General features: G+C 34.2%; 2 protein-coding genes across 2 annotated transcripts; one reads left to right on the top strand and one right to left on the bottom strand.

Moving 5' to 3' along the window:
• Positions 1-4,437: 4,437 nt before the first annotated feature.
• On the top strand, positions 4,438-6,926 carry LOC123658816 (hsp70-Hsp90 organizing protein 3-like). The gene is made up of 5 exons (XM_045594114.1): positions 4,438-4,854; positions 4,929-5,082; positions 5,190-5,290; positions 5,452-5,575; positions 5,936-6,926. Exons 1-5 carry the CDS (start codon positions 4,609-4,611, stop codon positions 6,037-6,039), a joined length of 729 nt encoding a protein of 242 aa, XP_045450070.1. The 5' UTR covers positions 4,438-4,608; the 3' UTR covers positions 6,040-6,926.
• A 2,505-nt stretch (positions 6,927-9,431) lies between these two features.
• On the bottom strand, positions 9,432-24,577 carry LOC123659018 (integrator complex subunit 3 homolog). Its single transcript, XM_045594298.1, has 5 exons — positions 24,420-24,577; positions 21,655-24,252; positions 21,421-21,546; positions 15,978-16,106; positions 9,432-10,106 (listed from the first exon to the last, which is right to left on the bottom strand). The coding sequence occupies exons 1-5, from the start codon at positions 24,492-24,494 to the stop codon at positions 10,041-10,043; spliced, it is 2,994 nt and encodes a 997-aa protein (XP_045450254.1). The 5' UTR covers positions 24,495-24,577; the 3' UTR covers positions 9,432-10,040.
• Positions 24,578-27,898: the final 3,321 nt, after the last annotated feature.

Below are 27,898 nucleotides of genomic sequence, written 5' to 3'. Positions count from 1 at the left end.
CGCGGGATGAAGCGGGTAAAAGAGCACGTAGTATTAAAACAAGTTCCTCGGTCGAATATTACAAGGATATAAAGCGTCAGGTAGCGCGTGCAATTGCCCGTGAAAAAAATGCTTATTTTAATAATTATATTAATTCTAATACAAATAATCCACGCATTCTTTGGAAACATTTAAAACAAAATATTACAATCACGAAAAATAAGGAATACCAATTGCCTGAACACCTTAAAGATCCAATGAAAATTAATAAATGTTTTCTAGATATTCCTGGCAGTGATTATGTCTCGGCGGGAACCCTTCACTTCTACGAAAATAATAAGTATTGCACATCTAATTTCTCACTTAAACCAACAGACGAACGTACAGTCTTGAGACTTTTAAAATCCCTAAAATCGAATGCCATAGGGGTGGACGGTATCTCGCTTGATATGTTGTTGTCAACCCTGCCTAACAGTCTTGATGTCGTGACGGGAATAGTAAACAGGTCTTTAACTACGTATACGTTTCCTAAAATGTGGAAAACGGCTATTGTAAAGCCTGTGCCTAAGAAGGACAACGTCACTGACATTAGGGATCTACGCCCGATTAGTATACTGCCGTGTCTTTCAAAAATATTGGAAAAAGTAGTATGCGATCAGATGACTGAATATCTTGATACAAATAAGATATTGCCCATTACTCAGTCCGGCTTCCGTAGGCGGCACAGTACTACAACGGCGCTTGCGGATGTGTTTGACAATGTGCTGTCTGCTCAGGATGAAGGTCAGGGTACTATTCTCGTTCTCTTGGATTACTCACGTGCGTTTGATACGATCAACAGAACACTCTTACTGTCAAAGCTCGGGTTTTATGGCTTTTGTCCTGACACGATATCCTGGTTCGACAGTTACCTCAGTGAACGTGCTCAGGTGGTTGAGGTAAAAAATCATGATGGTACTACAGTATGCTCTGACCCCAGCCCTACATATAGAGGTGTCCCGCAGGGTTCCAATATTGGTCCTTTAATATTTGCACTGTATTGTGCTGATATTATCAAAAACATTGAACACTGTAAGTACCACATTTATGCAGACGATATACAGCTCTATATATCTTGTAAGCCTGCTGATATACGCACAGCTGTCGAAAAATTAAATGAAGATCTTGCCCGTATTGCTAAGTGGTCTCAAGCTAATGCACTGACGTTGAATCCAAATAAAACCAAATATATTTTATTAGGCACCCGATCTCAAGTACAAAGAATGGCGTCCTCACCTCCCGTCATCCAAATATTAAACGAGCATATTGAACGAGTTGCTGAGGCGCGCAATTTGGGTATCTTGATGGATGAAGGTTTAAAATTTGAGAAACACGTCATACGAACCGCAAGCAATTGTTACTACCGACTGAAAGTTTTATATAAAATAAGAAATTCATTATCTGTTGACCTACGTGTAAAGCTATGTGAGTCATTGGTCTTGTCGAAGTTTAACTACGCTGATGCCGCGATAGGGTCGTGTCTACTCTCTCGATCAAAAAAAATAATACAAAAAGTACAGAACGCATGTGCCCGATTTTGTTTTGATGTACCTTTCCGTGCGCATGTGTCGCCCTTCCTCAACGAGGCTAAGATCCTTCGTATGGACAAAAGAATGGAACTACACTTTGCTACTCTATTATTTGGCATAATTCGTTACAGAACGCCTCCTTACCTTTATGGTAAATTGCAATGGGCGAGTGATAGGCATACTCATAACACTAGAGGATCGGCGTTCATGCTCATCACATGCGCACACAGAACAGCAGCATTTCGAGGTAGTTTCAGGTACATGGCAACAAAGTGCTGGAATAATTTACCTCCGCCATTACGATCTCTTGAAACGGTTAACAATTTCAAAATTAAATTTAAAAAACACTTGTTGGATATGCAAATACATTGCTAATTTTTATTGGCTTTAAAATATTGGTTACAGGAATACTAACTAATTTAAAAAGTATTTACATGCCATACGTTTTTTACACCATAATTATTAATTATTGATTATGGTGTAAAGATAGGTGTGTATGTATGAATGTATGCATGTGTGTGTATGTGTGTGTATGTATATGTGTATGTATGTATATGTGTATGTATGTGTGTATGTATGTGTATGTGTATGTGTATGTATATGAATGTATCTATGTGTATGTATATATATGCATGTATATGTATGTATATGTATGTGTATGTATATGTGTATGTATGTGTATGTGTATGTGTATGTGTGTATGTGTATGTGTGTATTTGTGCATATATTTATATACTTATGTGTGTGTGTGTGTGTATGTGTGTGTGTGTGTGTGTGTGTGTGTGTATGAGCAACGAGCAAGGGCTCACTACAAATCAATTGATTTTAATTGAATTGAAATCAATTTTGTGTTTCGAGTCTTATAATATGTACAAATATTCATATTAAATCTTATGTTTTTTTTTCTATATAAGGTTAAAGATCACTTATTTCTCACAAAAACACTTACATGAGAAATTACAAGAACTAAATTAAACAAAAATGAATAGGTAGGGTACATCGCAATACAATATATAAGCAATTCATGGTGGAGACAAGAAATTGACAATATGTAAGGTAGTATTAAAATATATATACATAAGTTAACAGAAATATGCGCAACTGGAATTGTCATTGTTAAAGGAGTTACTTTATGTGTTATTATATAACAAAATTAATACACCAATCCATTTCTCTATATTTATTCATCCTTTTTTTTTTTTCATTCATTAAAGTGAAGACGTATTAATTGTTTTGCTTTATCATATGTATATAATTTTAGTATCTTATTATATGTGTACCAATATTCAAAATTTATTTTTATTATAGTTTATTAATATATTTTATATAAGAACTGCTTTCCGCCTATCTCTTTAAGGGTGACGCTGAAAATCGGCGTTGGAGTCTTGATTCTCCAACAAATGCCGAGCGTCATCCGTTTCAGTGCTCCCATCAGTACATCGCTATACAGGTTGCCGCTTTCTTTCTTTTTTTTATATTTTGCTTATTTTTCATTTTTTTTTTTGGTATTTTTTTAATTATTATTGTTGATTTTATGTGGGTAGTTACCTATTATTATTGTTTTTAATTTCATTGTCTTTTATTTCGGTTGTATATTGTGTTCATTGTTTCCTATTTAGCTATTTGTCATAATATCTATATAGTTAGTTATATTGTAATAGAATTGTCATGTTGTGATTTCTATATATTTTTTTTTTGTCTTTACTGTATATCGATGTATGTGTGTGAGTATGAATAAATGTTTATTATTATTATTATTATTATTATTATTATTTATCGGTCTATTTGGTGGTACGGGGTAGGGGGACGGGAGTGTTTATCACTGTCGCATGCTTGCCGGTGTGCTATTGGTTGACAGCGGTTGACAGTTCGACGTCGACTCAAATTATTATCGCGCACAAAAGTTTTAAATTACAAAATTCTCCATTTACTAAAAAACAATTATCAATTTATCATTTTAAACACATAAAAACTATTAAGATACGAATATCGAGAGTACAGATAATAATTATTTTTGAATACGACATTTCAATAACTAAAAAATTTGTTATTGCTTTTGTTTAAAAAAAAATTGTGATTTTGTAAAGTGATAATTATTATACTTGTAGTCTTTCGACTGAATTGGAAGCTCCTTTTCTATATTTGCAAGGCGCGGGCGTAGGTTATACTCGCACTCTTTACAATACTATGTAGGTAGTACTTAAAATGATTATAACAAAATTGTAATGCGATCCGATCCAATCTATCGTGTGGCATAGGGAGTAACTCAGAGCAGTGCCTAGGACTTGCGACCCAGGTGTAGGTTTAAGGAGATCTCCTTTGAGATACGTATCAACGCTCACCTTCACTGCTCGAGTTATCCGCCATAATATGTAACAATTAATTCGTATGCACAAATTAATTATCGAATGAGTCTAGGTTAAGCTACTAGCAGGATACAACAAATGTATCGTGCCAAGCCAGAGCCAAGACTGCCTTAGCAGAGGTGACACCGTTCGTTTTATACATGTCAGAACAACTCGAGTAATATAATAAATGAGGGTAGGTGACTATCGAACGATGTGCTAGGTGGCGCGATCGTTGCATCTGTTGTTTAATAATTCCTTTCTAATTGCGTAAGATAGCGCTAATGCTGACATACTTATTTAGTCCGAATTATTCGCACTTGTATTTCTAGTATTTTTTAATGTACCTACCAATAACCATTATACGAAGCCGCGAGTGAAAGCCTAATTAAAAAATAAAACAGTAGTACTTGTGCGCGAGTATACCCATGCGCAAACGCACCCCCTCCAGTTTCTTTCAGCGTTCTTTTTACATGACGCGAACTATAGGTACCAAAAGTTAAGAAAGGTAAGAATTGCAATCTCTAATTAATTTGACGTTTGATAATTTTTTTTGACAGCTTATGACTGTCGAGTCTCGAGATGCGACTTGCTATATAATATTATTTTTATTTTATTATATCATGAAGACTTATAGTTAAGGTTTTATTAAATTAAAAATATGTTACACTTGTTATAAGACTAAACGTGTAAGTAATTGATAATACATTACTAAAATGGATGAAACAAAAAGAAATAATGAAACAATGAGTGTTGAAGATCTTAAGAATAAAGGTAACGAGTGTGTGAAAAATGGAAATTTTATTGAAGCTGTTATACACTACACTCAAGCAATTAAAATGGAACCAAATAATTACGTTTTATACAGTAATAGATCGTTTGCGTTTTTGAAGTTAGACCAACATTATTTATCCCTGCAAGACGCTAATGAAACTGTAAGATTACAACCTCAATGGGCTAAGGTAAACACAAACTACACTTGCATATTGTTACATAATAAAAAAAAATTTAATACCAATGTAAAATTTAATTATAGGGCTATTTTCGACGTGCAGAAGTAGAAGCCGCCAGTGAGTTGTATGATGAAGCAATACTTTCATACACAAGAGCTCTGCAGCTAGAGCCTCACAATCCAAAATTATTGGAATCTATAAAGAATTTAACAGACATGCAAAAGAAAAAAATTAGAGGTTATATATACATAATGTTTAGAATATTGAAGTTTTAATTTTTCCATATTTGTGCTTGTTTGTTACACTTATGATTACTGTACAAGTTCATTTGAATTTTGTTTCAGGTCAGCAAAATACAATTTGGATTTGCACTTGTATCGGATTCATTATTGGTATATGCATAGTACTATTAGATTACTTCTTAACAACAAGCCCCACATTGACAGTAAGTGCAATTGTTTTACTTTAATTAGCATAAAAGATGAAACAATTATGATTTTAAAAATACATAACATTTTAGATTTTACCGTTTTTCAAAATTAATTTATTGTCTATATGGATTATTAAATTATATCTGAAAAAAAATTAAAACATTATTATTTTTAGCATCCTTTAAGTATGGTGGCATTTTCAATAGCTCTGGCTGGCTTAGGATGGGCTATTGGAAAAACTTCAACGTTAATGAGTGCGTGGAGTGCAGGAAAATCCTTACAACCACCTCCAGATTTAGGTTTGTAGCCAAATATAACATTTTTTGATGATGTCCGTCATGGCTTGCGCACAAAAGATATCGTCTGGTTAACTCATTAAAACAGGTGCTACGTGCAGAGTAAGTCAACTGAGTGAACATGTAACTACAGTGTTTGTGTGAAACGGACTCTATGTTGATTACGTGGACCTATAACATCGCAGTCTAAAATTTCAGTCCTCGTTTGTTAAAAAAAATCAGATAATAATAATAAATTGCTGTAGTCAATAAGAATAAATAACAAACATCAATTACTATTTTTCAACGCTGCAACACTTGTTGCCATTATATATCACGTGACAATTTGTTAAGACAATAAAAAATAGATTTTTATTTTTTCAGTGTCAAATAACACAAACGAAGAAAAGGAGGCAACCATTCCAGAAAAGAAAACTAAATATAGCAGGGCTCAAGCTAGACAAAGATATAAACACGGAAAACTTTAACTAATTTCTCATTAAAAATTATTATTATTTTGATTGTTCATTTGGTATTGCATTTTATATCATAATTTGTGGTGTGGATTATGCTAAGGAAAAAAAATGTTTTAGTAGATTTTTTATCATATTATAAAATTTGTATAGACATAATTATGATTAGGTAAACTTTTACAAGAGTACTTTTATTCCATTTAGATTTATAAACATTATATTAAGGTACAGTCGACTATCGTTAATTCAACCTGCGATACTTCGAACCCTCCCTATAATTCAAAGTCATCACGAGTTCCCAACAAAATTTTATACACTTGGTAATTCGAACGAAAAAAATCATTACTACGTAACAAAACGACGCGTTAATTCGAACTCAAACATTCGACAATTCAAAGTTGCAAAAAGAAACAGAAAGCTTTTAAGTAGGTAGGTACATTTCGAGACAAATTCAAACGTGTAAATAGATGTAGGTATCATCGTACACGAGTCTTTTTTTATTATGATTAGTTTGACACACACTTCCGCACGAATTGGTTTGTTTAGTTATCTTTCAGTTACTGTTACTCTTTCGTTGTATGAAGATTAAAAGTTTGTGTTAGTTATGAGTCGTAAAAAGTATAAATGCTTGACGATTGCTGAAAAGAAGAAGTTATTCGAAAAAGTACAGAGAGGTGGGAAGAAAGATGACTTTTGTCATTGTTAAAGAAGAGCAGTTATTAAATTTGTATGTAATAATTGATCATCACTTAATAATTCGAAGTTTTATTTATTTTTTCAAAAATTCCGAACCATTTGATATCGAATTAACGAGAGTCTACTGTATCTACTTTAAAAACCTTGAAACAGAGTTTGTTGAATTTAAATTGTGATTATTGTATTATTAAAAATATTAAGACCAACAACTTGTTTTATTTTGCTAAAATTTATATTATTTTGTATATTATTTTGAGCTAAACATAAAAAATTTAAATTTTAAAAGTACTGTAAGTACAAATATGTTTTATCTTTATATACTTTTTACAGTTAAATTTAGGCCAGAATATTTTCAGTTTAAATTTATATTTGAAGGAATATTTTTCAAAAAAAGTTAAGAGAAAAAACTGGACATGGACAGGAAGATGATTTTAGTATTAAAATTATTATTTGCTCGCAAAGACGATTAGAACGTCCTCAACGTAGGTAGACGAAAAAATAGTCAAGTAAATGTGTGTTACCAAAGTTTATTCAAAAAGTACTCATCAGATCTCGATCAAATGTAAATAAGACGTCATGACAAGTAAGTACCATCTTTCGAAGAAAAAAAAAGAATTATCGAAATCGGTCAACCCATTAGAAATGAGATAACATAAATACAGTCGAATTGAGAACTTCCTCCTTTTTTTGGAGTCTGTTAAAAATAGAAAATAAACAACGATGATCATCGTAAGTAAAGAATAATGTTGCGGCGCGGCACTAGGGCTAAAATGACTGTACATTCATATTGTTCTTTTTCAGCAACTGTAAGCGTAAGACGTTGCTTTACGTACACAATTATTGCACATCGCCACATGGCCGACCTTACGAACGTAAAAAAATATATTTCTTTACATACGATAATTTTATAAACAGGAGCTCTCATAGACAAAAATACAATCGAATTGAGAACCTCTACCTTTTTTGGAAGTCGGTAGTTAGAAAGAAAGAAAAAAAGATTGTTAATCTAATATATAAAATTCTCGTTTCGCGGTGTTTGTAGTTAAACTCCTCCGAAACGGCTTGACCGATTCTCATGAAATTTTGTATACATATTGGGTAGGTAGGTCTGAGAATCGAACAACATCTTTTTTTCATACCTCTAAGTTATAAGGGGGTTAATAACATATAAGGCAAAACGTTTGCGGGGTCAGCTAGTTTATTAATATAATTATATAACTATTTTTAGTACCTTACAAGCTGTATGGCGAAAAGATATTCATAACGATACTCCATCCAAAGGCTCCGTTTAAAACCATAATTACATTATTAGTCCGCTAGTTTCTAAAATAACTAGGTATAAATAATAGGGAAAGATGAATGATGAACTATAAATGTGATACTCTTGAAAAAATACTTATTACTTCACCACTACAATTACTGTGTACTTATAAGGTACATACAGTTCCATGTGTATTTTTCTATAGAAATACAATTGTTTTATTTTTCTAATTTTAAGAAGATTAAATCCTCTGTAAAAATATGATTCATAACCGACCAAATAATTAATTTAGGAGTAATTACTCAAATATCATTGTTGACTAAGAAGGAGGTCCTCAATTTTACCTCACCGAATAATGGGTATGGATCTACTGGGCGTGTCCTTAGGTGGCGGATATAGGAACGCCACTCGCTTGCGAGTGGTAGGGGTCTTCGGACCCCCACGGACCAAAACCAGTAGAGAAGGGCGTGAAAGCGCATCGGGCCGCAGTCCGAGTTGTACGAGCTGTGGCCATAAGCTCCAGGGCCGGATCACCGCAGGCGGATCTGGCAAACTCATCTCCCGGCTGGAATGGGTCGGTTCGGGGGTGGGTTGTGGATAGTACGGATTTGCCGACGGCGAGGGTTTGGCGCTGAGACTGCGCAGACTTGTGGGGGGTCGAGTTTACTCCCCACGTCCACAGGACGGGGTTGGCGGATTCACTCGCCTGCCCTAAGGCGCGAACGCGCATTCCTTTACGCCGAAGCCGTAGTCCGCCGGAGTAAAGGGCTATGGTCACCCGGTCTTTGTCAACCCAGGTTGGCACTGTTCACACAAGGTTACGCCCCTAGGGCGCGGAGTTACTCACTGGGGCGGCGGGCGGTGGGTAGAGAGACCAGTCCTCTGAGTTGATCGGCCCCAAGAAGGCGCACTTTGTGTTTGAATGCGCCTTTCGGTATCACTGGCGGGTTTGCGGAAGTGCTATAGCGTCCCGACGTTTCCGCCATAAGCGCGACGGAGGAACACACCACGGGCCAAAGCTTTTGGTATGTGCGAGTCGGACATAACTCGAGGCTCCCCCGGGTGGTAGGTACACAAGGGATTTCCCCGGAGTCAAAAAAAAGTTCTCATCTCGACTGTATTTTTTTTTATATTCTCTAACTTTTTACTGGGTGAACCTATTTTGAGTATTATTTTTTTAATCGAAAGCTCATGCTTGTCATGTGGTTCCATTTAAATTTGATCGAGATATGACGAGTACCTGTTATACCTAATAATGAGTATTTAATTTACTGTTTTATCGACTACTTTCGTGGTACTTTGTCGCTGCAATGGAAGTCTGTTTTATTTTCGTTTGCGAGCATATGCTATAAAATAAATTATTAAATTATTTCCAAAAATATTAGAAGAGACATGAAGTTATTTAAAAAATAAATAAATAATTAGGTCTCATTAAAAATGAAAATTACTGTTAGGGGCAATACTTTATTGATCCTAGTGTAAAATGTATTTCGAAAATTGCATCAATACAATATATCTTTTGAATATAATTCTTGGTCACATACCTTATAATTAAAATAAGTTCAACTTAGTATGTGTTGCTAAAACGTAGATATATATAACAAAATGGAATTTACGCTACACATATTACTACAGAATTTACAATGAAATTATTTAAAATAAAGTTGTCCATCACCAGACTCCCTAATACTTGTGCTATGCATTTAGTGGTAAAATAATGAGGCCATTTACACTTTGTTTTTTGACACCATTTTTTTAAAATCATGTAAGATATAACTAATAAAATTATGTATCTACATATATTCTATTAACATAACACTTAATTGTGGCAAAATTATAATTTCAAAAGTAACAGTAATATTACATAGTAATATTATGTAGTTTACATAAAAATATCTAAGCAAAATAATATGACAATAAAGTAAGGTACTCTTCTTAGAATCGCACCCCTGTGACAATTTAAGGTAACAAACAATATGTATTAAACATATTTATATTTTTTGTATTGTTGAGTTGCACTTTGGTGTTTAAAATAACCATATTTTTTCAATGAGATATGTCAATCACTATCCGATATTGCTTTCTTCCGTCGTTTTGCTTGTTTCGGCTTTACGATTTCTTCTTCCTGTAGACAATACAGAACAAACATTAAAAATATTTAATTAAAGGAATAACGTGGCACAGTGGATTTAATACTTATTTAATACTTGGGTATTCGCTCGAATGTAGCACTTAAAATTCCGGTTAGAGTCGTTAAATTTACGAATGTTATAACACTTTAAGCAATTCAAGATTGCAAAGAAAGTATGTCTTAGTACAAATTTTAAACAGTTTATAGAATTCGCAATGAATTAGCGTGGCGTAATTCTAAAGCACGCTGGGTTTTTGCATTAATGTACATTTACAAGAAAATTAGCAGCCTGTGATGTGTTAACGTACTGTGTGGCTACGGTACTAAAGAATATAGCCACCCCCTCTCTTCCCGTGGGTGTCGTAAGAGGCGACTAAGGGATAACACAGTTCCGCTACCACCTTGGAACTTAAAAAGCCGACCGATGGCGGGATAACCATCCAACTGCTGGCTTTGAAATACACAGGCCGAAGACGGGCAGCAGCGTCTTCGGTGCGACAAAGCCAGCCCTGCGGTCACCAACCCGCTTGCCCAGCGTGGTGACTATGGGCAAAACACATGAGTTCACGCTATTTTTTGGGTAAACTTGTGGAGGCTATGTCCAGTAGTGGACTGTAAAAGCTGTAATGATGATGGTGATGATGTGTTAACGTAAGGTAAGTAGTAGGTCCAGCAAGAATGTTCTAAATATAACGATAGTTTTTAAATGCTAACAACGTTAAACGATGAATCATGTAATGAAATATTTCTCATTGTTTTATATTGCTTGTTGAAATGGAATAAAAATTAATTACATAATTATCAAAACAACGCGACATGACTGCCGACTATGGGCAACACACATGAGTTCACTCCATTTTTAGCGCGAACTTGTGGAGACCTATGTCCAACAGTGGACTGTAATAGGCTGAAATAAAGATGTTGATGACATAATTATGAACGAAAAATATCTCTTGATTCTAATACATCGATTTCATTATATAAATTTTATAATTTTCATAATTTAATAATATGATATTATAACTTCATATCAAGAACAGAAAAAGGTACAAACTATAGATATTTCGTAGTTACGAAATTAAATTAAGTACATGGTTATTCATTGTATTGCAGAAAACACAGTTTATATATTATTTTCAAAAGAGTAACTGCGGAGTTTCTTGTCGATTCTTCTTTGCAGTCTGCAGAGATCGAAGTTAAGAGTCAGAGAAGAGTTAAGAGGCGTTAAATAAAACCATTCGTTTGAGTTAAGTTGTTAACATATTAATTTTTACTCTGTAACGTCAATCGGGGTAACTTTGACTCACTTCCAAGAATTTTTTTAGTTTTATGGAGACAACGTTTTTTATTTTATTTAACAAATTATATTATCTGTGGGTTTCTAATCTCCTCTTTAAGAAAACAGTTGACATTTACTGATGATCTATAGACAAAAATTAAAAAAACACTGAATTTTAAGTGGGTCAAAGTAAGACGGATATTAGGGTAACATTGTACATAGAGGGAATTGGTCACGAATTTCTAATATTTAAAATCTTTTATTGTGTCTGTGTAACTTTAGACGCCTTTTTCTACAATTTTAATCTCTAAGATGGCGTCCTAAAACATTTTTTCATGTAAGAACCACAGTTCAGTGTTACCAGATCGATCAAATAAAACTGCCTAGGTTGAAATGAAACTTTATTTTTAAATAATCGTATTTTTTGTTCTAAAACAATTTTTTTCTCATTAAATATGTTAAACACAACTAAAACAATCTTAAATAATCAGTCAAACTTAAAAAAAATCACTTCTAACAAAACTTACTCATAAAAATAAATCTTGAACTTAAGTCTTAATCTCCCCATTCCATTGACAGAAAATCATTGTCTATAGTATAAAAATTACCTAATTTTGAAATTTTAGTATCCTCTAAGCGAGTAATGACACTATCAATGGAATAGGTTACCCTCTCTGGTTTGGATGGCCATTTCCAGCCATCTACGGTCTTCTGCATAACAGATATGGTAACGGTGTGGCCATCTTCCGTTAAGATCCTTCCAGGAAAAAGGATGCTTTCGTAAGTAAAAACACAATAGCCTAACTTCATGAGAGGAGCAGGTTTAGCTTTATCCGTCTTACATAAAACACTTTCACGTACTTCGTATTCCCCTACTAAGTCATCATTCAAAGTTTCCAATTCTATTTCAGAGTTATCATCAACGGGCGATGGATGAGACGGCATTGAAGAATCTGTTCTTGGAGCTGGAGATTGATTTGTTTCTTCTATCTCAATATCTTTGTCTATGGGTGAAGGAGGATTTGAAACGAGTAACAGGCTATCACCAACAGGCGATGGATGAGACGGCATCGAAGAATATTCTGTCCCTGGAGTTGGAGATTTTGAAGCATCGAGCAGCAATCTATGATTTAGGGAGGTTTCTGCAGGCGCTGAAGTAAGAGACTGTTCATTACAGACTTTGGGAGAAATAGCTGATGATGTAGTAGCAGAAGTGTCTAAAGTTTGCAATGACTGTAATTCCGATGGGCTAGCAACAGGCGAAGAAGGTTTGTGTTGTGATGTTTGTACTGTTTTACCTTTAGATTTTGATCCTAATGGACGTCCTCTTTTTTTGACAGGAGCAGTAGATTTATTCTGGATTTTTTCTTTTTGTTTCTTTTGACCTTTTTCAGATTTCTTCTTCTCTCTTTCTTCATAGTATTTTTCGACTTCTTCCACAGAAACACTTTTGCCTGCTACAACCGGGATTTGAAATTTTCTAGTCTGCTGCATTTGGAGGTCCTTATCACGAATTTCAGCTATGTAATTTTTAAAGCTCTCGCCAATCGACTCACGCACCTCGTCACACACTTCAGGTTTAGAATAATCTTTCAGTCTCTCCAGTACCATACTCCGATCTAGAGGATATATCCCACAGGCCTTGAAACCAGCAATCACGTTTTGACCAGCAGTTTGTTGACCTTTTTCCACAGTTTTAGAAAGCAATTTAGCAAATATTGGTTTCGGCAAAACATTTACTATTTTGCCCCTTTTAGTGTTTCGCCAGTCTCTTAAAATTGACCTCCAATCACTTTTCAGAGCACTAAAGTATGACACATCTAATGGTTGCAGTAGATGTGTCGAATTGGGAACAAGGCATATAAATTTAATGTTATTTTCCGCACAGAGCCTTAACGATTTTGGAGTGATATGCGAGCTTAAATTGTCTCCAAGTACAACTTTTTTCCCTTCCTTTTTTTTCAGTACAGGCAATAATGTGCTCTCACACCAATCATCAAACGTATTAGCGTCTATCCAACCTGTTGGTGTTACTGCCATTCGAGTGCCACGTGGAGCATCCAATATCCAGTCAGACCACTTTTGCTGTGCTTTATATATAACATATAATGGCACAAATTCACCAGCCGCATTACCGCAAAACATAACAGTGAAGCAGGACTTCGTAGAGTTTCTAATAATTTCTGGGTTCCGGCAAAGTCTTCGAAATAAAAGCTTTTGTTTTTTTGGGTCGTCATGAAATCCAGTTTCGTCGAAATTAAATATGTTTTCCGGGGGCACATTTTCGAGTTCAAGGCTTAAATTGTCGAAGAATTTTTCTATCATTTCCTTGTTTATTTGAGCCCTCTTTCTACTGATGTTATGTGCTACCTTTTGTCTTATGCATTTATGTCTTTCCAAGAAAAGTTTGCCCCACTCCCATCCCGGAAAGTTATTTTTAAACTGCTTTACTTTTTTTTTATTATCATCTAAATACTTTTTTACAATGACTCTTACATCTTGCATACCAATTGGAATTCCAAGATCTGATAATGCTATAATATGGGCGACTATCGATTCCTCTTCAACTTTAGAAAGAACTGTAGGTTTTCCAATCTGCCCTGTGTGTTGATCTTTTAGTTTATATTTTAATGTGCTGAGTGGAATATTATAATGTTCTGCGGCCTTTCTTTGGGAAATTTTGCAACATTTTACCTCTTCTAATGCCTTTTCTAATGTCTCTTCCGTGTAGCGAGATTTTTTCCCATATTTTCGGGTACCCGGTGCGGGACATACTCGTTTTCTAGGCATTTTTTTATTCTGAAATAAATAAATGGCAACAATTTCATACAAATAAGAACTATTCGGGTAACTTTAGCCCGGGCCAAAGTTACCCTAACTTGTCGTGAAATTTTCCTGGTTCGAAAAAACAACGAATTCTAACAATATCCATCGATTTTTACAATAGATTTTAGTTTTTTATAGTAAAAAAAGCTATAATTAATAAATTTAAGCATAACTTACCTCTAAATACACTCTTCTTTTTAAATTACAGACAACTTTATAACAACAATGTAACGAACGAACTTTTTTACTCCAATATTTGACGTAGATTAGATATAACTTTTTGACAGCAGACCAACATTTCGCGGCAAAAATAAATTCGGATACACGTAAACTTTTATTTAGTATGCATTATGTACACTAGGATGCGTTCAAATTATAGGAAAAAAATTTAAACCAAAAATTGTAGAAATGAGTCAATGTTATACTGAAAGCCAAAGTTACCCCGATTGACCTACCTAACCTTACCTAAAGCTACTGCTTTCATTTAACTGATTTTTTTTTTTGTATAAAGCTAAATTGTATATAGTATTACTAGCTGACCCGGCGAACTTCGTACCGCCATATTTTATTTCTCTAATCGCAACTGAGGAAACAAAACCCTTCCGGTAAAATCGAATTAGCTAAATTGAAAATAAAACTGGAGTACTCAATTGAAAAATGAACACGGAGACAGGGGGACGACGACACGGAGCCATGGGGACGACGACACGGAGACAGGGGGACGACGACACGGAGACAGGGGGACGACGACACGGAGACAGGGGGACAACGACACGGAGACGGGGACGACGACACGGAGACAGGGGAACGACGACAGGTTGAGGATGCGAGGATGCGAGGATACGACGGCACGACGATATGACGATACGACGACCGACAAACGGTAAGGGTGTAGGATATGTAATATTTTTATCCTATAGGGGTGATACTTTCTGAGAGCAACCGGTCAAAAGGCACAGTAGGGACACTCAACTAAGAGCGTGCACGAACTAAGCGCTAGAGACTAGTGTACCACCAGAAGTGCATGCTCACAATTGGTAACCGGCAAGGTATATTCATTACTCCGTATAACTTTGATAGCGTGATTTAACTGAGGGCAGCGCCATCTAGTGACAAGTACGTCACTTAACAATGTCAAATTTAAATTATAAGGCTTGTTTCAGTAACAACTTTGATAGCGTGATTTAACTGAGGTCAGCGCCATCTAGTGACGAGTGGGTCACAATGTTAATAAGTTTGTTACAGTAATAGAATTTATATTCTAAGAAACAGAACACAGCGCCATCTATTGGGTGTATTTGCAACCTAGATGTCAAACAAATATTGAAGAATTTTATCGATGAATCAACATACACGGCCATCTATGAGAACTTCATAAAACTAAACAGTAAATAAACACTTGCTTAAGAAACAATTACATACATTATGATACAAACGACGAAACAATTATGATACATTTTATTCGTTTACATTCACGACATAAGCGGATAATTGAGATGATAACCACCCTATCCAGTAAGTTAGACCAAAATAAGGGTACATGTGAAATTTGATTGAAATCGGTTCAGTAGTTTTGGAGTTTATTGGCAACATACATCGTGACACAAGATTTATATATATATATATATATATATATATATATATAAGATATGTGATTTAATTTAATGATTATTGTTTGCGTCCTGTATATTTTCCCTGTATGTTTGTCCTGTGTGTTTTAAAAAGTAATTTAATTATGTGAAATAGTGCAATAGACTTACCTCACTATCCTCATTTGATGAATGTAAGTTAGGATTCATTGGTAATGAGTTCGAAACTAGTTTCCTTGCTCTCCTTGAAATTGGAAGTTCATCTTCCCAAGCTAATAAAAATAGTTCGTTATATTGTCTCTGTAACAATTCATACAATATAAGTTAAATTATAAAGATAACTTCGATACAGAGTACGATTAATGATACAAAATAGGTTTATACTCAGAAATATTTCGACGCCCCCAGAGAACAAAATCATAATAGAGAAAAGTAAGTTTTACAGAACAAGCAATAAACGATTTTTCTGTTATATCGCGTGTTCTAAACAGGCTATAATCTTATACTATTAAACGAGCAATTCTTGTATATATATATAGAATCTGAATCTCGGAAACGGCTCCAACGATTTTCATAAAATTTAGTATTTAGGGGGTTTCGGGGGAGATAAATCTATCTAGCTAGGATTCATTTTCAGGAAATGTCATTTTATCCCTGTTTTTAGGAATTGAAAAATATATCGTTAGAATACGAAGGTAAATTTCGCATAAGTCAATGTAGTTGAAATAGCTCGGTGGGAAATCGGCCGCTCGGGATCAACCGAGAAGATCATGGTTCAAATCCACATGTCCCTGATCAATTATTTTTTCTTTTTCTTTTTCTAATTGCACTCGTTATTTTTTATTTAAATAGAGTGTTCTTATTTTTTATTATTATGTCGGTAAAATCGAAAAATATTATTCATATTTTATCAATATGTAATTCGTATTTATACTTTATGATTTCCAAAAAACACGATTTACTAAAAATACCGAGCTTAGCTCTGTCACCCGGGTACTATTGTATTATACACCATTATTTTCAGCATTTTTTACGTAACATGTACATATAAAAATAAATTTAATATCTTGTATACTTTTAGTCTTTGCCAAAAATGTGTAATACTGATTTTTATACGGGCTATATATTGTATTATACACCATTATTTTCAGCATTTTTTACGTAACATGTACATATAAAAATAAAGGAGAATGCGACTTTTGGGCCAAAATGTAATGAGTAGAGATATTGTTTAAAAAATTGGTCATATTTTTTTATTTTAAAATATAAAATATCACCTCAATTCTGAATCTAGAAGCGGAGAAAATTGAGAAAGATAGTTTTCATCAAATTATTTGGGTATCGATTACAGAATTCAAAAAGAAAATGTTTGCACTAGTTAATTAACACAAGATATTTAGATGCATAATTAAAGCTATAAACAATAACGTGTATTTAAATAAAGTTACATTAATATCGAAAATATCAATTAATATTTGATATACCAAAATGATTATCGATTTCGTATCGATTTAAAATAAATCATATTTTTAATGACAGCTTTGACAGCTTACTAACAGTAATACTGTGTCCGTCACTCGATTAGTGTTTACTGTTTTCCGACGCATTCTGAGTCCATTCCTGATATTTATTTATGGTTTCAAGTGTATATCAATATTTGTAATGAGTTTTCAAACAGTCTTTACTAAATATAACAAACATTAATGCTACAAGAACTTAGTGATCGGGTTTTTTATAGACATTGTAACATAACCTCACTTTTACAAAAAGTCTAATAACTCCACTCTCAGATAGCCAAAATATAGATAATTTTCAGCGAGGGATCAATAAGTCTAAATGCATTAATTTATACCATTTTCATTTCATTACATTTTGGCCCAAGAATGTATAGAATCGCATCATTCTCCTTTAATATCTTGTATACTTTTAAAATCTTTGCCAAAAATGTGTAATACTGATTTTTATATTTACGTGTATGTTACGTGAAGTTGTAACGTAATGAAAACTATTAGCATGCATTAAAAAACTACTAATACTAAGAAAATAGTATCACACGAATACATTACTTAAAATTTGTAATGAAATTTGTAAATCATGTTTACGTGAAATCGTATTAAATATTAAGATAATAATAAAGCAGTAATGTGAGTTTACCGACCAACGCTTACCGAATGCTTTGCGGCAGGAATGTTAAAAAAATAATCGATTATTTCTACAAAAAAATCGATTAAATGTGACCGATTATTTGTTTTAAATAAATTGATTATTAATCGATTTTTATCTTTTCACATCTAAGAAAAAAATCGATTTTTTTTTCTCAAACATTGAACTACGTGAAAAATTTATTCAACTAGCAGGAAAACTAAATTCGCCCAAAGTATTAATTTAGTGCAAACAATAATACCACAATGGCAACACTAATACGGGGAATCCCCTCAGATCTAGATCCCTCGCTCCGTCTCATGTTGTTTTTGTCAAGTTGTCAGTCATCAGCAGATGTCAATGGTATTCCGTTGCGTTGTTATTTTTTGTTTAATTAAGTCAAGTAATTAATTCATCTTCTGATATGTATTTTGTTCCGAGATTTTAAGTGGCTGTTTTTTTTTTCAACGACAATGTCAAGCAAGAAACCAAAAAGTAATTGGCGTCAGTATTTTGAGATTAAAAGTGGTGGTATTGCGAAGTGCAACTACTGCCCAAAGCAGTTGAAAACTTGCAGTAACACAACAAATTTGATGCAGCACACGGAAAGAAAACATTCTTCTACAAATGCCAGCTCAGGAAAAAAAAGTAGTTGCTTTATAGGAACATCTATCTTATTACACATTAAGATTCCGGCTGCGCTTCAATCTCTGCCTTTACTGAAGTTTAAAAAATTATTAAGCGAACTTTATGTAGTAAGGCCTATTATAACATCAATGAATATCTTAATGATGAAAAGGCATGGGATTGAATAAAGCTCGACTAGGCTATGTCTTTGTACTCAATCTGTAAATAGATATAGTTAAAATATTGTGAGCAGGTGACGTGTGGTGGTTTCGACGCACACGATTAGCTGTCTCGTGTTTGTCCTGATCATTTCATGGTCATATTGTTACTTTTTGCTTTGTATATGACTTTACTTTTTTTAAAAGAGTACCGTGAGTTTTTTCCTCCTGCTTTTTTTCTCTCGGCCTACACTAGGGACATTAGTTTATCTTATATATTGTAATATTTAATAAAGCCGAGGACATAATAGGAAGGTAATGTCTACCGAGACATTAGAAATTTAAATTAAGTTAATACTTTGATTATTTCGACTAAGTTAAGGTTGCACATAACACTGGGTATATTACCTAAGTTTGTAGTGTAGCAATGTTAAGGATATAAATTTTTATTTTGTTGTTTGATTTTTTTGCTGCCTTAACTTTCTTTTATTATTTAGTTTTTTTTTTTTTCAATTTATTTGTATTATTATTCTGTAAATGAGATTATTTTTTGACTTTCGTTAAGTGTGTATATCACCTTATGACGAAATAAATGTTTTCTTTTCATTTCATTCAAGAAAACATTTACATCTACATACGCCAACCTACCTACGCACGATAATATTATTATGTTATCTGAATGAAACGATTTTTTTTTGCTTCTAATCTTTGTGATTAATGAAGGCAAAACAATTAAATTTTTTTTTCGTTTCTTAAAAATCGATTTTTACAAAAAAAAAAAAATATTATTTTTATTTTAAAAATCGATTGTTCAAAAATAGATTATTACCAAAACTAAAAAAATCGATTACGTAAAAATCGATTTTTGAAGCCTTTACTCACATCCCTACCTTGCGGTAACGTGTGTTACGGAAATTAGTTATCCATTTTTTTAACCGACTTCCAAAAAAGGAGGAGGTTCTCAATTCGACTGTATTTTTTTTTATGTATGTTACATCAGAACTTTTGCCCGGGTAGACCGATTTCGACAAATTTTGTTTTAATCGAAAGGTGGTGTGTGCCAATTGGTCCCATTTAAATTTATTTGAGATCTAACAACTACTTTTCGAGTTATATCTAATAATGCGTTTTTACTTGACGCTTTTTTTGTCGACCTGCGTTGTATTATACCGCATAACTTTCTACTTTATGTACCGATTTTGCTAATTCTTTTTTTGTTGGAAAGGGGATATCCCTAGTTTGGTACCATGATAAGGAAACCAGGATCTGATGATGGGATCCCAGAGAAATCGAGGGAAACTCTCGAAAATGCGCAATAACTTTTTACTGGGTGTACCGATTTTGATAATTTTGAATTTAATCGAAAGCTGATGTTTATCATGTGGTCACATATAAATCTTATCGAGATCTGATAACTACTTTTTGAGTACTCTTTGATAACGCGTAGTTGCTTGACTATTTTTTCGTCGATCTACGTTGTATTACTTGTCGATGTAATTGAAGTCGGTTTTTTTTTTCGTTTGCGAGCAAACACAATTATTTTATGTATGTTACATCAGAACTTTTGAACGGGTGTACCGATTTCGACAAAAAATTTTTTAAACGAAAGGTGGTGTGTGTCAATTGGTCCCATTTAAATTTATTTACTGATTTTGATATTTTTTTTTGTTGGAAAGGGGATATCCCTAGTTTGGTACCATGATAAGGAAACCAGGATCTGATGATGGGATCCCAGAGAAATCGAGGGAAACTCTCGAAAATCCGCAATAACTTTTTACTGGGTGTACCGATTTTGATAATTTTTAATTTAATCGAAAGCTGATGTTTATCATGTGGTCACATATACATTTTATTGAGATCTGATAGCTACATTTTGAGTAATCTTTGCTAACGCGTAGTTACTTGACTATTTTTTCGTCGATCTACATTGTATTACTCGTCGATGTAATTGAAGTCGGTTTTTTTTTTTTCGTTTGCGAGCAAACACAATTATTACGTGCATAAAATGATACCAGAGTGCCTAGTGCGAGTTTTGTTTAATCCGTCTCGCAATAACGGGAGTAAACTTTAACTTCATTTTGTATGGGAAATTCGGGATTTCAACCTAGTTCTTGCTTTTGCCGCTAGATGACTCTGTATCGATTGTATCGTATACTATTCTTTATCTTTTAGGCTGCACTGTTTAAATTCCCATACAAAATAATCTTCACGTATAAACGCGTTTCTGTCATGTTTCTCTGAATAAAACTCACACTAGCCATTCGGCTTATTGAGACAGATGTTCGTTCCATATTACCTATATGACTACGATATTATTATGGGTTATAATTTTGATACGATTTTCGAAGAATAAAAACATAAATTGTTATAACTTCACGGATTTTTAGAAAATGTATTATTTACCTATAAATCCCGAAAATGCAAAAATATTCAAACTATGGCAATAGGACCTTACGATTTTATTCCTCGGGAGGCATCGATGTGTTTTCATTACACAAAAACTTTTACACTATAATTTTTTATTTTTTATTGTCAAAAATGAAGATATAACCTATTAGGACCTCAGCGAACAGGACTTTAATCGATTACATTAAACGTGAACCCACAAGCTTTCAGAATGGTTAGTTTTTTTTTGTAATAATATTATTAATAGAAATACGTATAGTAAGTAGTCATATGGATCTTACCTTCAAGCTATCACTACTATTCGACTGTGATTGTTGTAAAGCTTTCTGCAAGCACTCCATGTTAAAAATTGACATATCATCTTGTTCAACACAGCATACTCTTATTTGCTCTAAATGACCTAAAACCTAAGAGGAAAACAAACAATAAATTTTAAATCAGTCATAATAATATATCTAAATATAGCTTATCGGTTCATATAGTATATACTAATTTAGATAAGTTGTTCTACTCACTAGTTCCGCAGAAGGTGGCGCGTTTGGCGGAATGTTGTGTTTTCCAGGACGTTTTCTTTTATTTGGACTAGTACCTGGATACCTTGTACTTAATAGCACTGCAAGTAAATCTGCAACCTTGTCTTCATAGTCCTGACACCAATACATGACGGTTGAAACAACAAACGCATCCTCTTCATCAACTGGTCTGCAAAACATTTGTCTTACAACATCGGCAGTAGGACGTTCTTGCTTTAACATTAATAGTACTGATGTCAAGGCTTCAGCATGATCCTTATAGGACAATTTAGGAATTACAGGTAACACGTCCTCCACCGATATTTCGTGAGCAGTTAAAAGTTGCCAAAGGCAGTACTGTTCAAATGTTTCCCAACTCAGACTAGTTGAAAGCATTGTTGTTATATCGTCAGATTTAAACATCATTAAATTTCCTTGCAATGTGAGGCACACGAGACGCTGCAGCTGTCCTGCATCTAATGTTGAAACAATAATGTGCAGTAATCTTATGTGGTTTTGAACTTGATCTTTAAATTCTCTATAAACATCTGGTATTAACCATACAAGTACATTGGCATCACATTCTTGACACTTTTCAAAATCGTCTGCTAAGCTTTCAGCAAGTTTTAACTCTAAAAAACTACAATAATTTTTATAGATATCCGCTTTGAACTTTACATTTCTTTTTTTTACAGGATCCCTTTCTGCTCGTTTTTCTCTTTCAAAACATACTTTTAAATAAAATAATAAACAATAACCTACGCTTTGAATTGAATTCTGTGCATATATCTCTTTAAGTGTTTCTAAAACAAGTTTACGTTTTGCTTCACTTACGTTGCTATGAAGATAACTGAACAATGAAAATATTGGTGAATTAAGAGCTACATCTAGTTCAGATGTAGATGGATTGCGGTTTATTCGTAAAGGAGATGCGTCTTGTAATGTCGCCGCAAATAAATCGGCAAGAGCGATCGGCGTTGGCATTGGACTGGTGCATGCATTGAGTAAGGCAGTTGCAGCTGCAGATGTTCGGTCATCTAATAATGTTTCAGCAAAAGGTCGTAAAATAAGCGGTAATGCTGCTGCTAGTTCAGGCCTTTCACGTGCTCGAACTTCAGATAGTGGTAAGTCGTCATCATCTGTATCCTCCGCTATTATTGGTTGAGGATCATCTTCATCGTCTGAAAAAGCGGGTTCATCAGGACCACCTCTTGGTAAATCATCATTTCCTTCATCTCTTATTCCAGATACTCCTTCTCCATTACCATTGCTACAGAATTCTTTGAATGTTTCTCTAACTGTTGTGCGCAGCTCTCTATCTAATTTCGGTGAGTCAAACAGTGGCTGCAAATTGGGTAATACTCTTTTTTCAATTATTTGTTGTAGGGAATTGAATATCCCCTGCTTAACTTTGTCAGCAAAAGGAGGATAAAAGTTTGGAATAATACGACAAAGGAAATCCAGTAATGTAGCGGTAACAGCTGGGTGGGATCTCATCGAATGATGCATTACAAGAATAGCGGGTTCAATGTTCATGATATTATCTTTTTCAGGATCATAGAATAGCCAATCATAAAATAAAGCTAATTTTGCATTTGAGGCAGCAACGTTTGAAGTACATGTTGTTAAAAGCCATCCAATGACAGCCCATCTTGGAATTATATCTGAGCATAATAACTCGTTGGTCGGATGTATGACACCTACAATAAATCTAATCATATCACTTCTAAGGGACTGAGATTCTGGTGTAGCTAGATATTGTCTCTGAAACCATTCTTGATACTTTTTGTGATGACCAAATCTAACTTGAGATGTTAAGAAGACTAGTTTACGTTCCATTTCTGGTGTAAGTCTAGATTGTAAGTACCTCCTCGAAGTTCTTATTTGAAGGAGCTGCATGACGTTTGTGAAGGTTGGTGACAATGTTTTCGGATTTATTAAAATATCTTGCCACAGTTGGTTGAATTCAGGAATACGAGCAACATTTTGTAATAGTCGTACCAAGTCTCTTCCAAGTGTTAAAACTTCATTAAAGTGTTCTCGAATCAAGGCAATTACAAAATTGACCTCCTTTTGTCTTAGAGCCATTAACTGCGGTATATTATGATCTTCTATCAATCTCAAATACGTATACACTACCATACATACAAGTACGGGAAACTTATCGAGCCACATTCGATTGTCAATATAAATGTCTAAAAGAGATTCCACTAAGAAAATATTTTTAGGAGTAACATCTCCTCCTGATGCATAACGCATCAAATTCCAACACACACTATCAACACCATTCACAGCATTTCTAATCATTTCTTTTAAAAGCCATAATAATTGATTACGGGTAGTATCTTGGAATTTTAAATATCTCTCTAAAATCAAATTAGATAAATTGTTTAGCACGCATGTTAGTCCGTCTCGTGTGACGAGAGTGAGGTCCCGATAACATTTAGTTGCATTGTGAGGCTCTGTAAGTATTGACATGAGCATTCCAAGTGACACGTCTTCGTGGTTTTTACAAACAGCATTGTTAAGCGCGTCGTGAGCCTCTTTTTCACTGCAGTCTGCCACAAGAGATTGAAAAAAGTTATAAGCTCTTTCGTACCGCTGAAATTAAAATGAAAATAGGGGGTTAGATAAAAGTTTTAAGATATATAAGAGTTGAAATTTCGCGCCATAGAGAGCAGCGCCGCCATCGACAAATAAGAAAAATAGGGTTTTACATGGCCGACTAAATGATTCTTTGTTGGAAACTACGAAAATGTACACAATACCTCTTCTATTTCATCCTTGTTTTCTATAGCAGTACACACAAAAAGCCTAGGCGAATTGGCTTTACTTTGTTCCATAATTGTTATTTTTTACTATTTTAATTAAATAAAAATATAACAGAGATCGCCTGCATGGCTATCGTAGACGAAAAATATACATAAGCAATACAATCACAGATAATACAATGTATATGACACAAGTACTTTGTAAATGTGTGCATCATATATTGCATGCGTGCAATGACTCCCGGTCCCGCCATGTTTGTTTTTTAGGGTTGCACTTAGCCATTTAGAATCTATGAATGAGAAAATTTTTAATAATAAATACTTGGTTGTTAAAGAATAACATTTACAAAAAAAAAACACTTTTTTCGTTATGAAATATATAATAAATATTACTAAAAAAGAAAAAACATGACGACATAAAAATAATAGCAAAGTAATAAGCATACTCGTTTCTTGAAATAAAAGTTCTTTATGCACGCTTGATTTGAAGATTAAGCTGGTGAATGCGTGACACAAGCGTTAAGAAAAGTGTGATTGGGTGAGGTGAATTGAATATGCACGATTTTATTTTTGTGTACCCACACATTAGGAATTCTAAACATTTTTGAATATCATATCAAAAATTGACCGCTCCAGCGGGATTCGAACCCGCGTCTCCGACTGACCGTGTCGGCGCTCTAGCCAATTAAGCTATGGAACGATGTGCCCGCCAGAGCGTAATTCTTGATATGATGATTTCTATTTTCGGTTTAAGCGAACCGTGGCGCCGTCTATAGTGAGTTCTTTACAGAGACCCGTAACTATTCAAAGTTTCATATTACAATGAAAATGTTTGACAGGAGACGACACCATGCTATTTTTAATATGCACGATTTTATTTTTGTGTACCCACACATTAGGAATTCTAAACATTTTTGAATATCATATCAAAAATTGACCGCTCCAGCGGGATTCGAACCCGCGTCTCCGACTGACCGTGTCGGCGCTCTAGCCAATTAAGCTATGGAACGATGTGCCCGCCAGAGCGAAATTCTTGATATGATGATTTCTATTTTCGGTTTAAGCGGACCTGTAAAGAACTCACTATAGACGGCGCCACGGTAGATATAAGTTAGTGAAGATAAAAATAGAGAGAGTTACGTTTCGTATATTACTATAGGAGCTAACGAAGTTTTATTTCAGTCGTGTGGTCTAAAGCACACTTGTTTTTTTTTTTTTTACTTAACACATTACCAGATGTTTAGGAATGTAAATTGTAAGATAGTCTTCATCGGGCTTATTGAATTTGGTCCCACTTTTTACGATTTTTGATTTTTTTTTTTAAAATACATATTTGTTTGCGGTTTGTTCGTTATTGTTCGAATCTAAAAATTGTTTGTTCGTCTTTTATTTATTTATTATTAATTAAACAAATGTTCACCCTTGGTCTTAGTTGCCCTACCCCAAGAGTGTTCTTTAGGAGCCGGAGGCGCTCAAGGAGGGCAGTCTCCGCCCGGAGTAGTCGTCTCCAAAGCTTCGGCTTTGTGGTCGCCTTCAGCAACCAGTCTCAGCCACTCCGACTCACCCGGGTGGCTGCGTTTTGTTACGCAAGAGAGAAGGGCTGGACCTTCCGAAGACCGGAGACGTCACGGAACGATATTTCAATACATGATTTTGATGCGGTTTTCTTTATTAAATAGAGTAAATCCAGAGGAAGGTTTATATATTTATTACATGAATAATATAGTAGAGAAACACTGATAGTTTTTGCAACCGTGCGAAGCCTGGGCGGGATGCTAGTTATAAATAAATAAAAACAATTTTTACATTCGAAAAATAACGAAAAAACGACGAACAAACAATTAAAAGTAAAAAAAAAGTTCAAAATTGAAAAAAGTGGGGCCAAATTCAGTGAGCCATTTTTTTTGATTGTTGTTTTAAAATTTATCCCCAATAGGGAAAGGCAAAGGACTATAATCCATACAGCCTAGTCTGAATTTGTAAGTTTCGTTCTGATATATCAAAAGGCCGGAGCCAAGTCTGAAGTAACTTTATTGTTCTTCTGATTCGATGACTGGTAGAGTAAGGCCGAAACCAAGTCTGAAATTTCATATTTTCGTCTATTCTTCTTTGTCTATAAGTGATAGGCGAGGTCGAAACCAAGTCTGTAATAGGCCGAAGCCTGAAATATCAAAATAAAATTTCACATCCGATGAATGAAGGTCCTGATCCTGTTTCAAATATCATTGATAGTATTGCAAATAAATTCAAATATACTAGTATAGTTATCCAAATTAGTCAATAAATCTTGTGTATTGCGCGGGACATTTTTTGGTCCAGAAGTTGATAACAAGTTGGCTATAAATAAGAGGCGTTCCAGATTAAAAGCGGAGCATTCAAAAAATATGTGATCTAAAGTCTGTGTAGAGTTGTTGGTGCAATGTGGGCAAACGGGCGATGAGATGATACGCATACGATTCAAATGTGCATTAAATCTGCAATGTCCAAATCTCAAGCGGCATAGTATTGTATAATATTTTCTGCTTCTATGTTGATGCGATTTAGTAAACCAAGGACTTTTTCCAATATCTTGATTTATCTGAGCATACCAAGATCCTTTTCTTAACAAGGTTTGTCGCCAAAGATCACGCCAATCAGATAGGATTTTTGATTTAATAGCAACTAATAGATCAGTGTATGGTACGGCAACATTCTCATCAACAGGGCTGCCGCTGTCACTGTCAACAATTGAACGTGCCAGAAAGTCCACATGTTCATTTCCCCTTACTCCTATATGTGAAGGTGTCCACAATAATTTGATGTTGTAGTTTCTTCTGGATAGTTGATAAAGGAGATGTCTTATTTCTAAAATGATGAAGTTTGTATTAGCACTGAATTGATAATTATCTAAAGCCTTTAGAACGCTCATACTGTCAGTAATGATCAGCCAATATTGATTAGTTTGTTTTTTAATGAATTCTAGGGCAGCAGTAATTGCTAGAGCTTCAGCTGTAAATATTGATATCTCCTTTTTCAATCTGACGCCTTGGCCAAACTTCAGATGAGGTACATAATAGGCCATGGAAACATTTATATCATTTTTTGATCCATCTGTGTAAACTTGTTTGAACTTATCAGAGTATTGTGCTATGAGGTTGTAAACTTCCTGGCGCTCTTTTAGCTTATGGTCAATAATAATATCGATTTGATTAATAAGACAGTCAAACTCCTTTTCGTAACACATCCAATTGCTAGAACTGTGTATTTTGTGTTGGTTATTTAGATTTAACATGAATGAATATTCGAAGAGAATAAATGGGTTATTAGAAGTTAATGGAGCATTTACAGGATATTTACTATGTAAGTAATTAAGCTTTTTAATTAGAGGATGATTACTAATGGAAAACAGTTTTAGCAAAAAACAGTATTTCAAATATTTAAATCTAAGGTGTAAAGGGGAAATGTTGCACTCGACCTGTAACGAATTAATTGGGGTT

Source organism: Melitaea cinxia, chromosome 13 (assembly GCF_905220565.1).
Source record: "Melitaea cinxia chromosome 13, ilMelCinx1.1, whole genome shotgun sequence".
Lineage (NCBI taxonomy): Eukaryota > Metazoa > Arthropoda > Insecta > Lepidoptera > Nymphalidae > Melitaea > Melitaea cinxia.
This window is presented reverse-complemented; position numbering and strand designations above follow the sequence as displayed.

Excerpts from the sequence above, each read along its gene's own strand:
- LOC123658816 (XM_045594114.1), top strand. The coding sequence starts at position 4,609 with ATGGATGAAACAAAAAGAAATAATGAAACAATGAGTGTTGAAGATCTT. Across the intron at positions 5,083-5,189 it reads GCAAAAGAAAAAAATTAGAG|GTCAGCAAAATACAATTTGG; the intron begins GTTATATATACA and ends ATTTTGTTTCAG. Across the intron at positions 5,291-5,451 it reads CAACAAGCCCCACATTGACA|CATCCTTTAAGTATGGTGGC; the intron begins GTAAGTGCAATT and ends TATTATTTTTAG.
- LOC123659018 (XM_045594298.1), bottom strand. The coding sequence starts at position 24,494 with ATGGAACAAAGTAAAGCCAATTCGCCTAGGCTTTTTGTGTGTACTGCT. Across the intron at positions 21,547-21,654 it reads CGCCACCTTCTGCGGAACTA|GTTTTAGGTCATTTAGAGCA; the intron begins GTGAGTAGAACA and ends TTTTCCTCTTAG. Across the intron at positions 10,107-15,977 it reads CATCAAATGAGGATAGTGAG|GAAGAAGAAATCGTAAAGCC; the intron begins GTAAGTCTATTG and ends TATTGTCTACAG.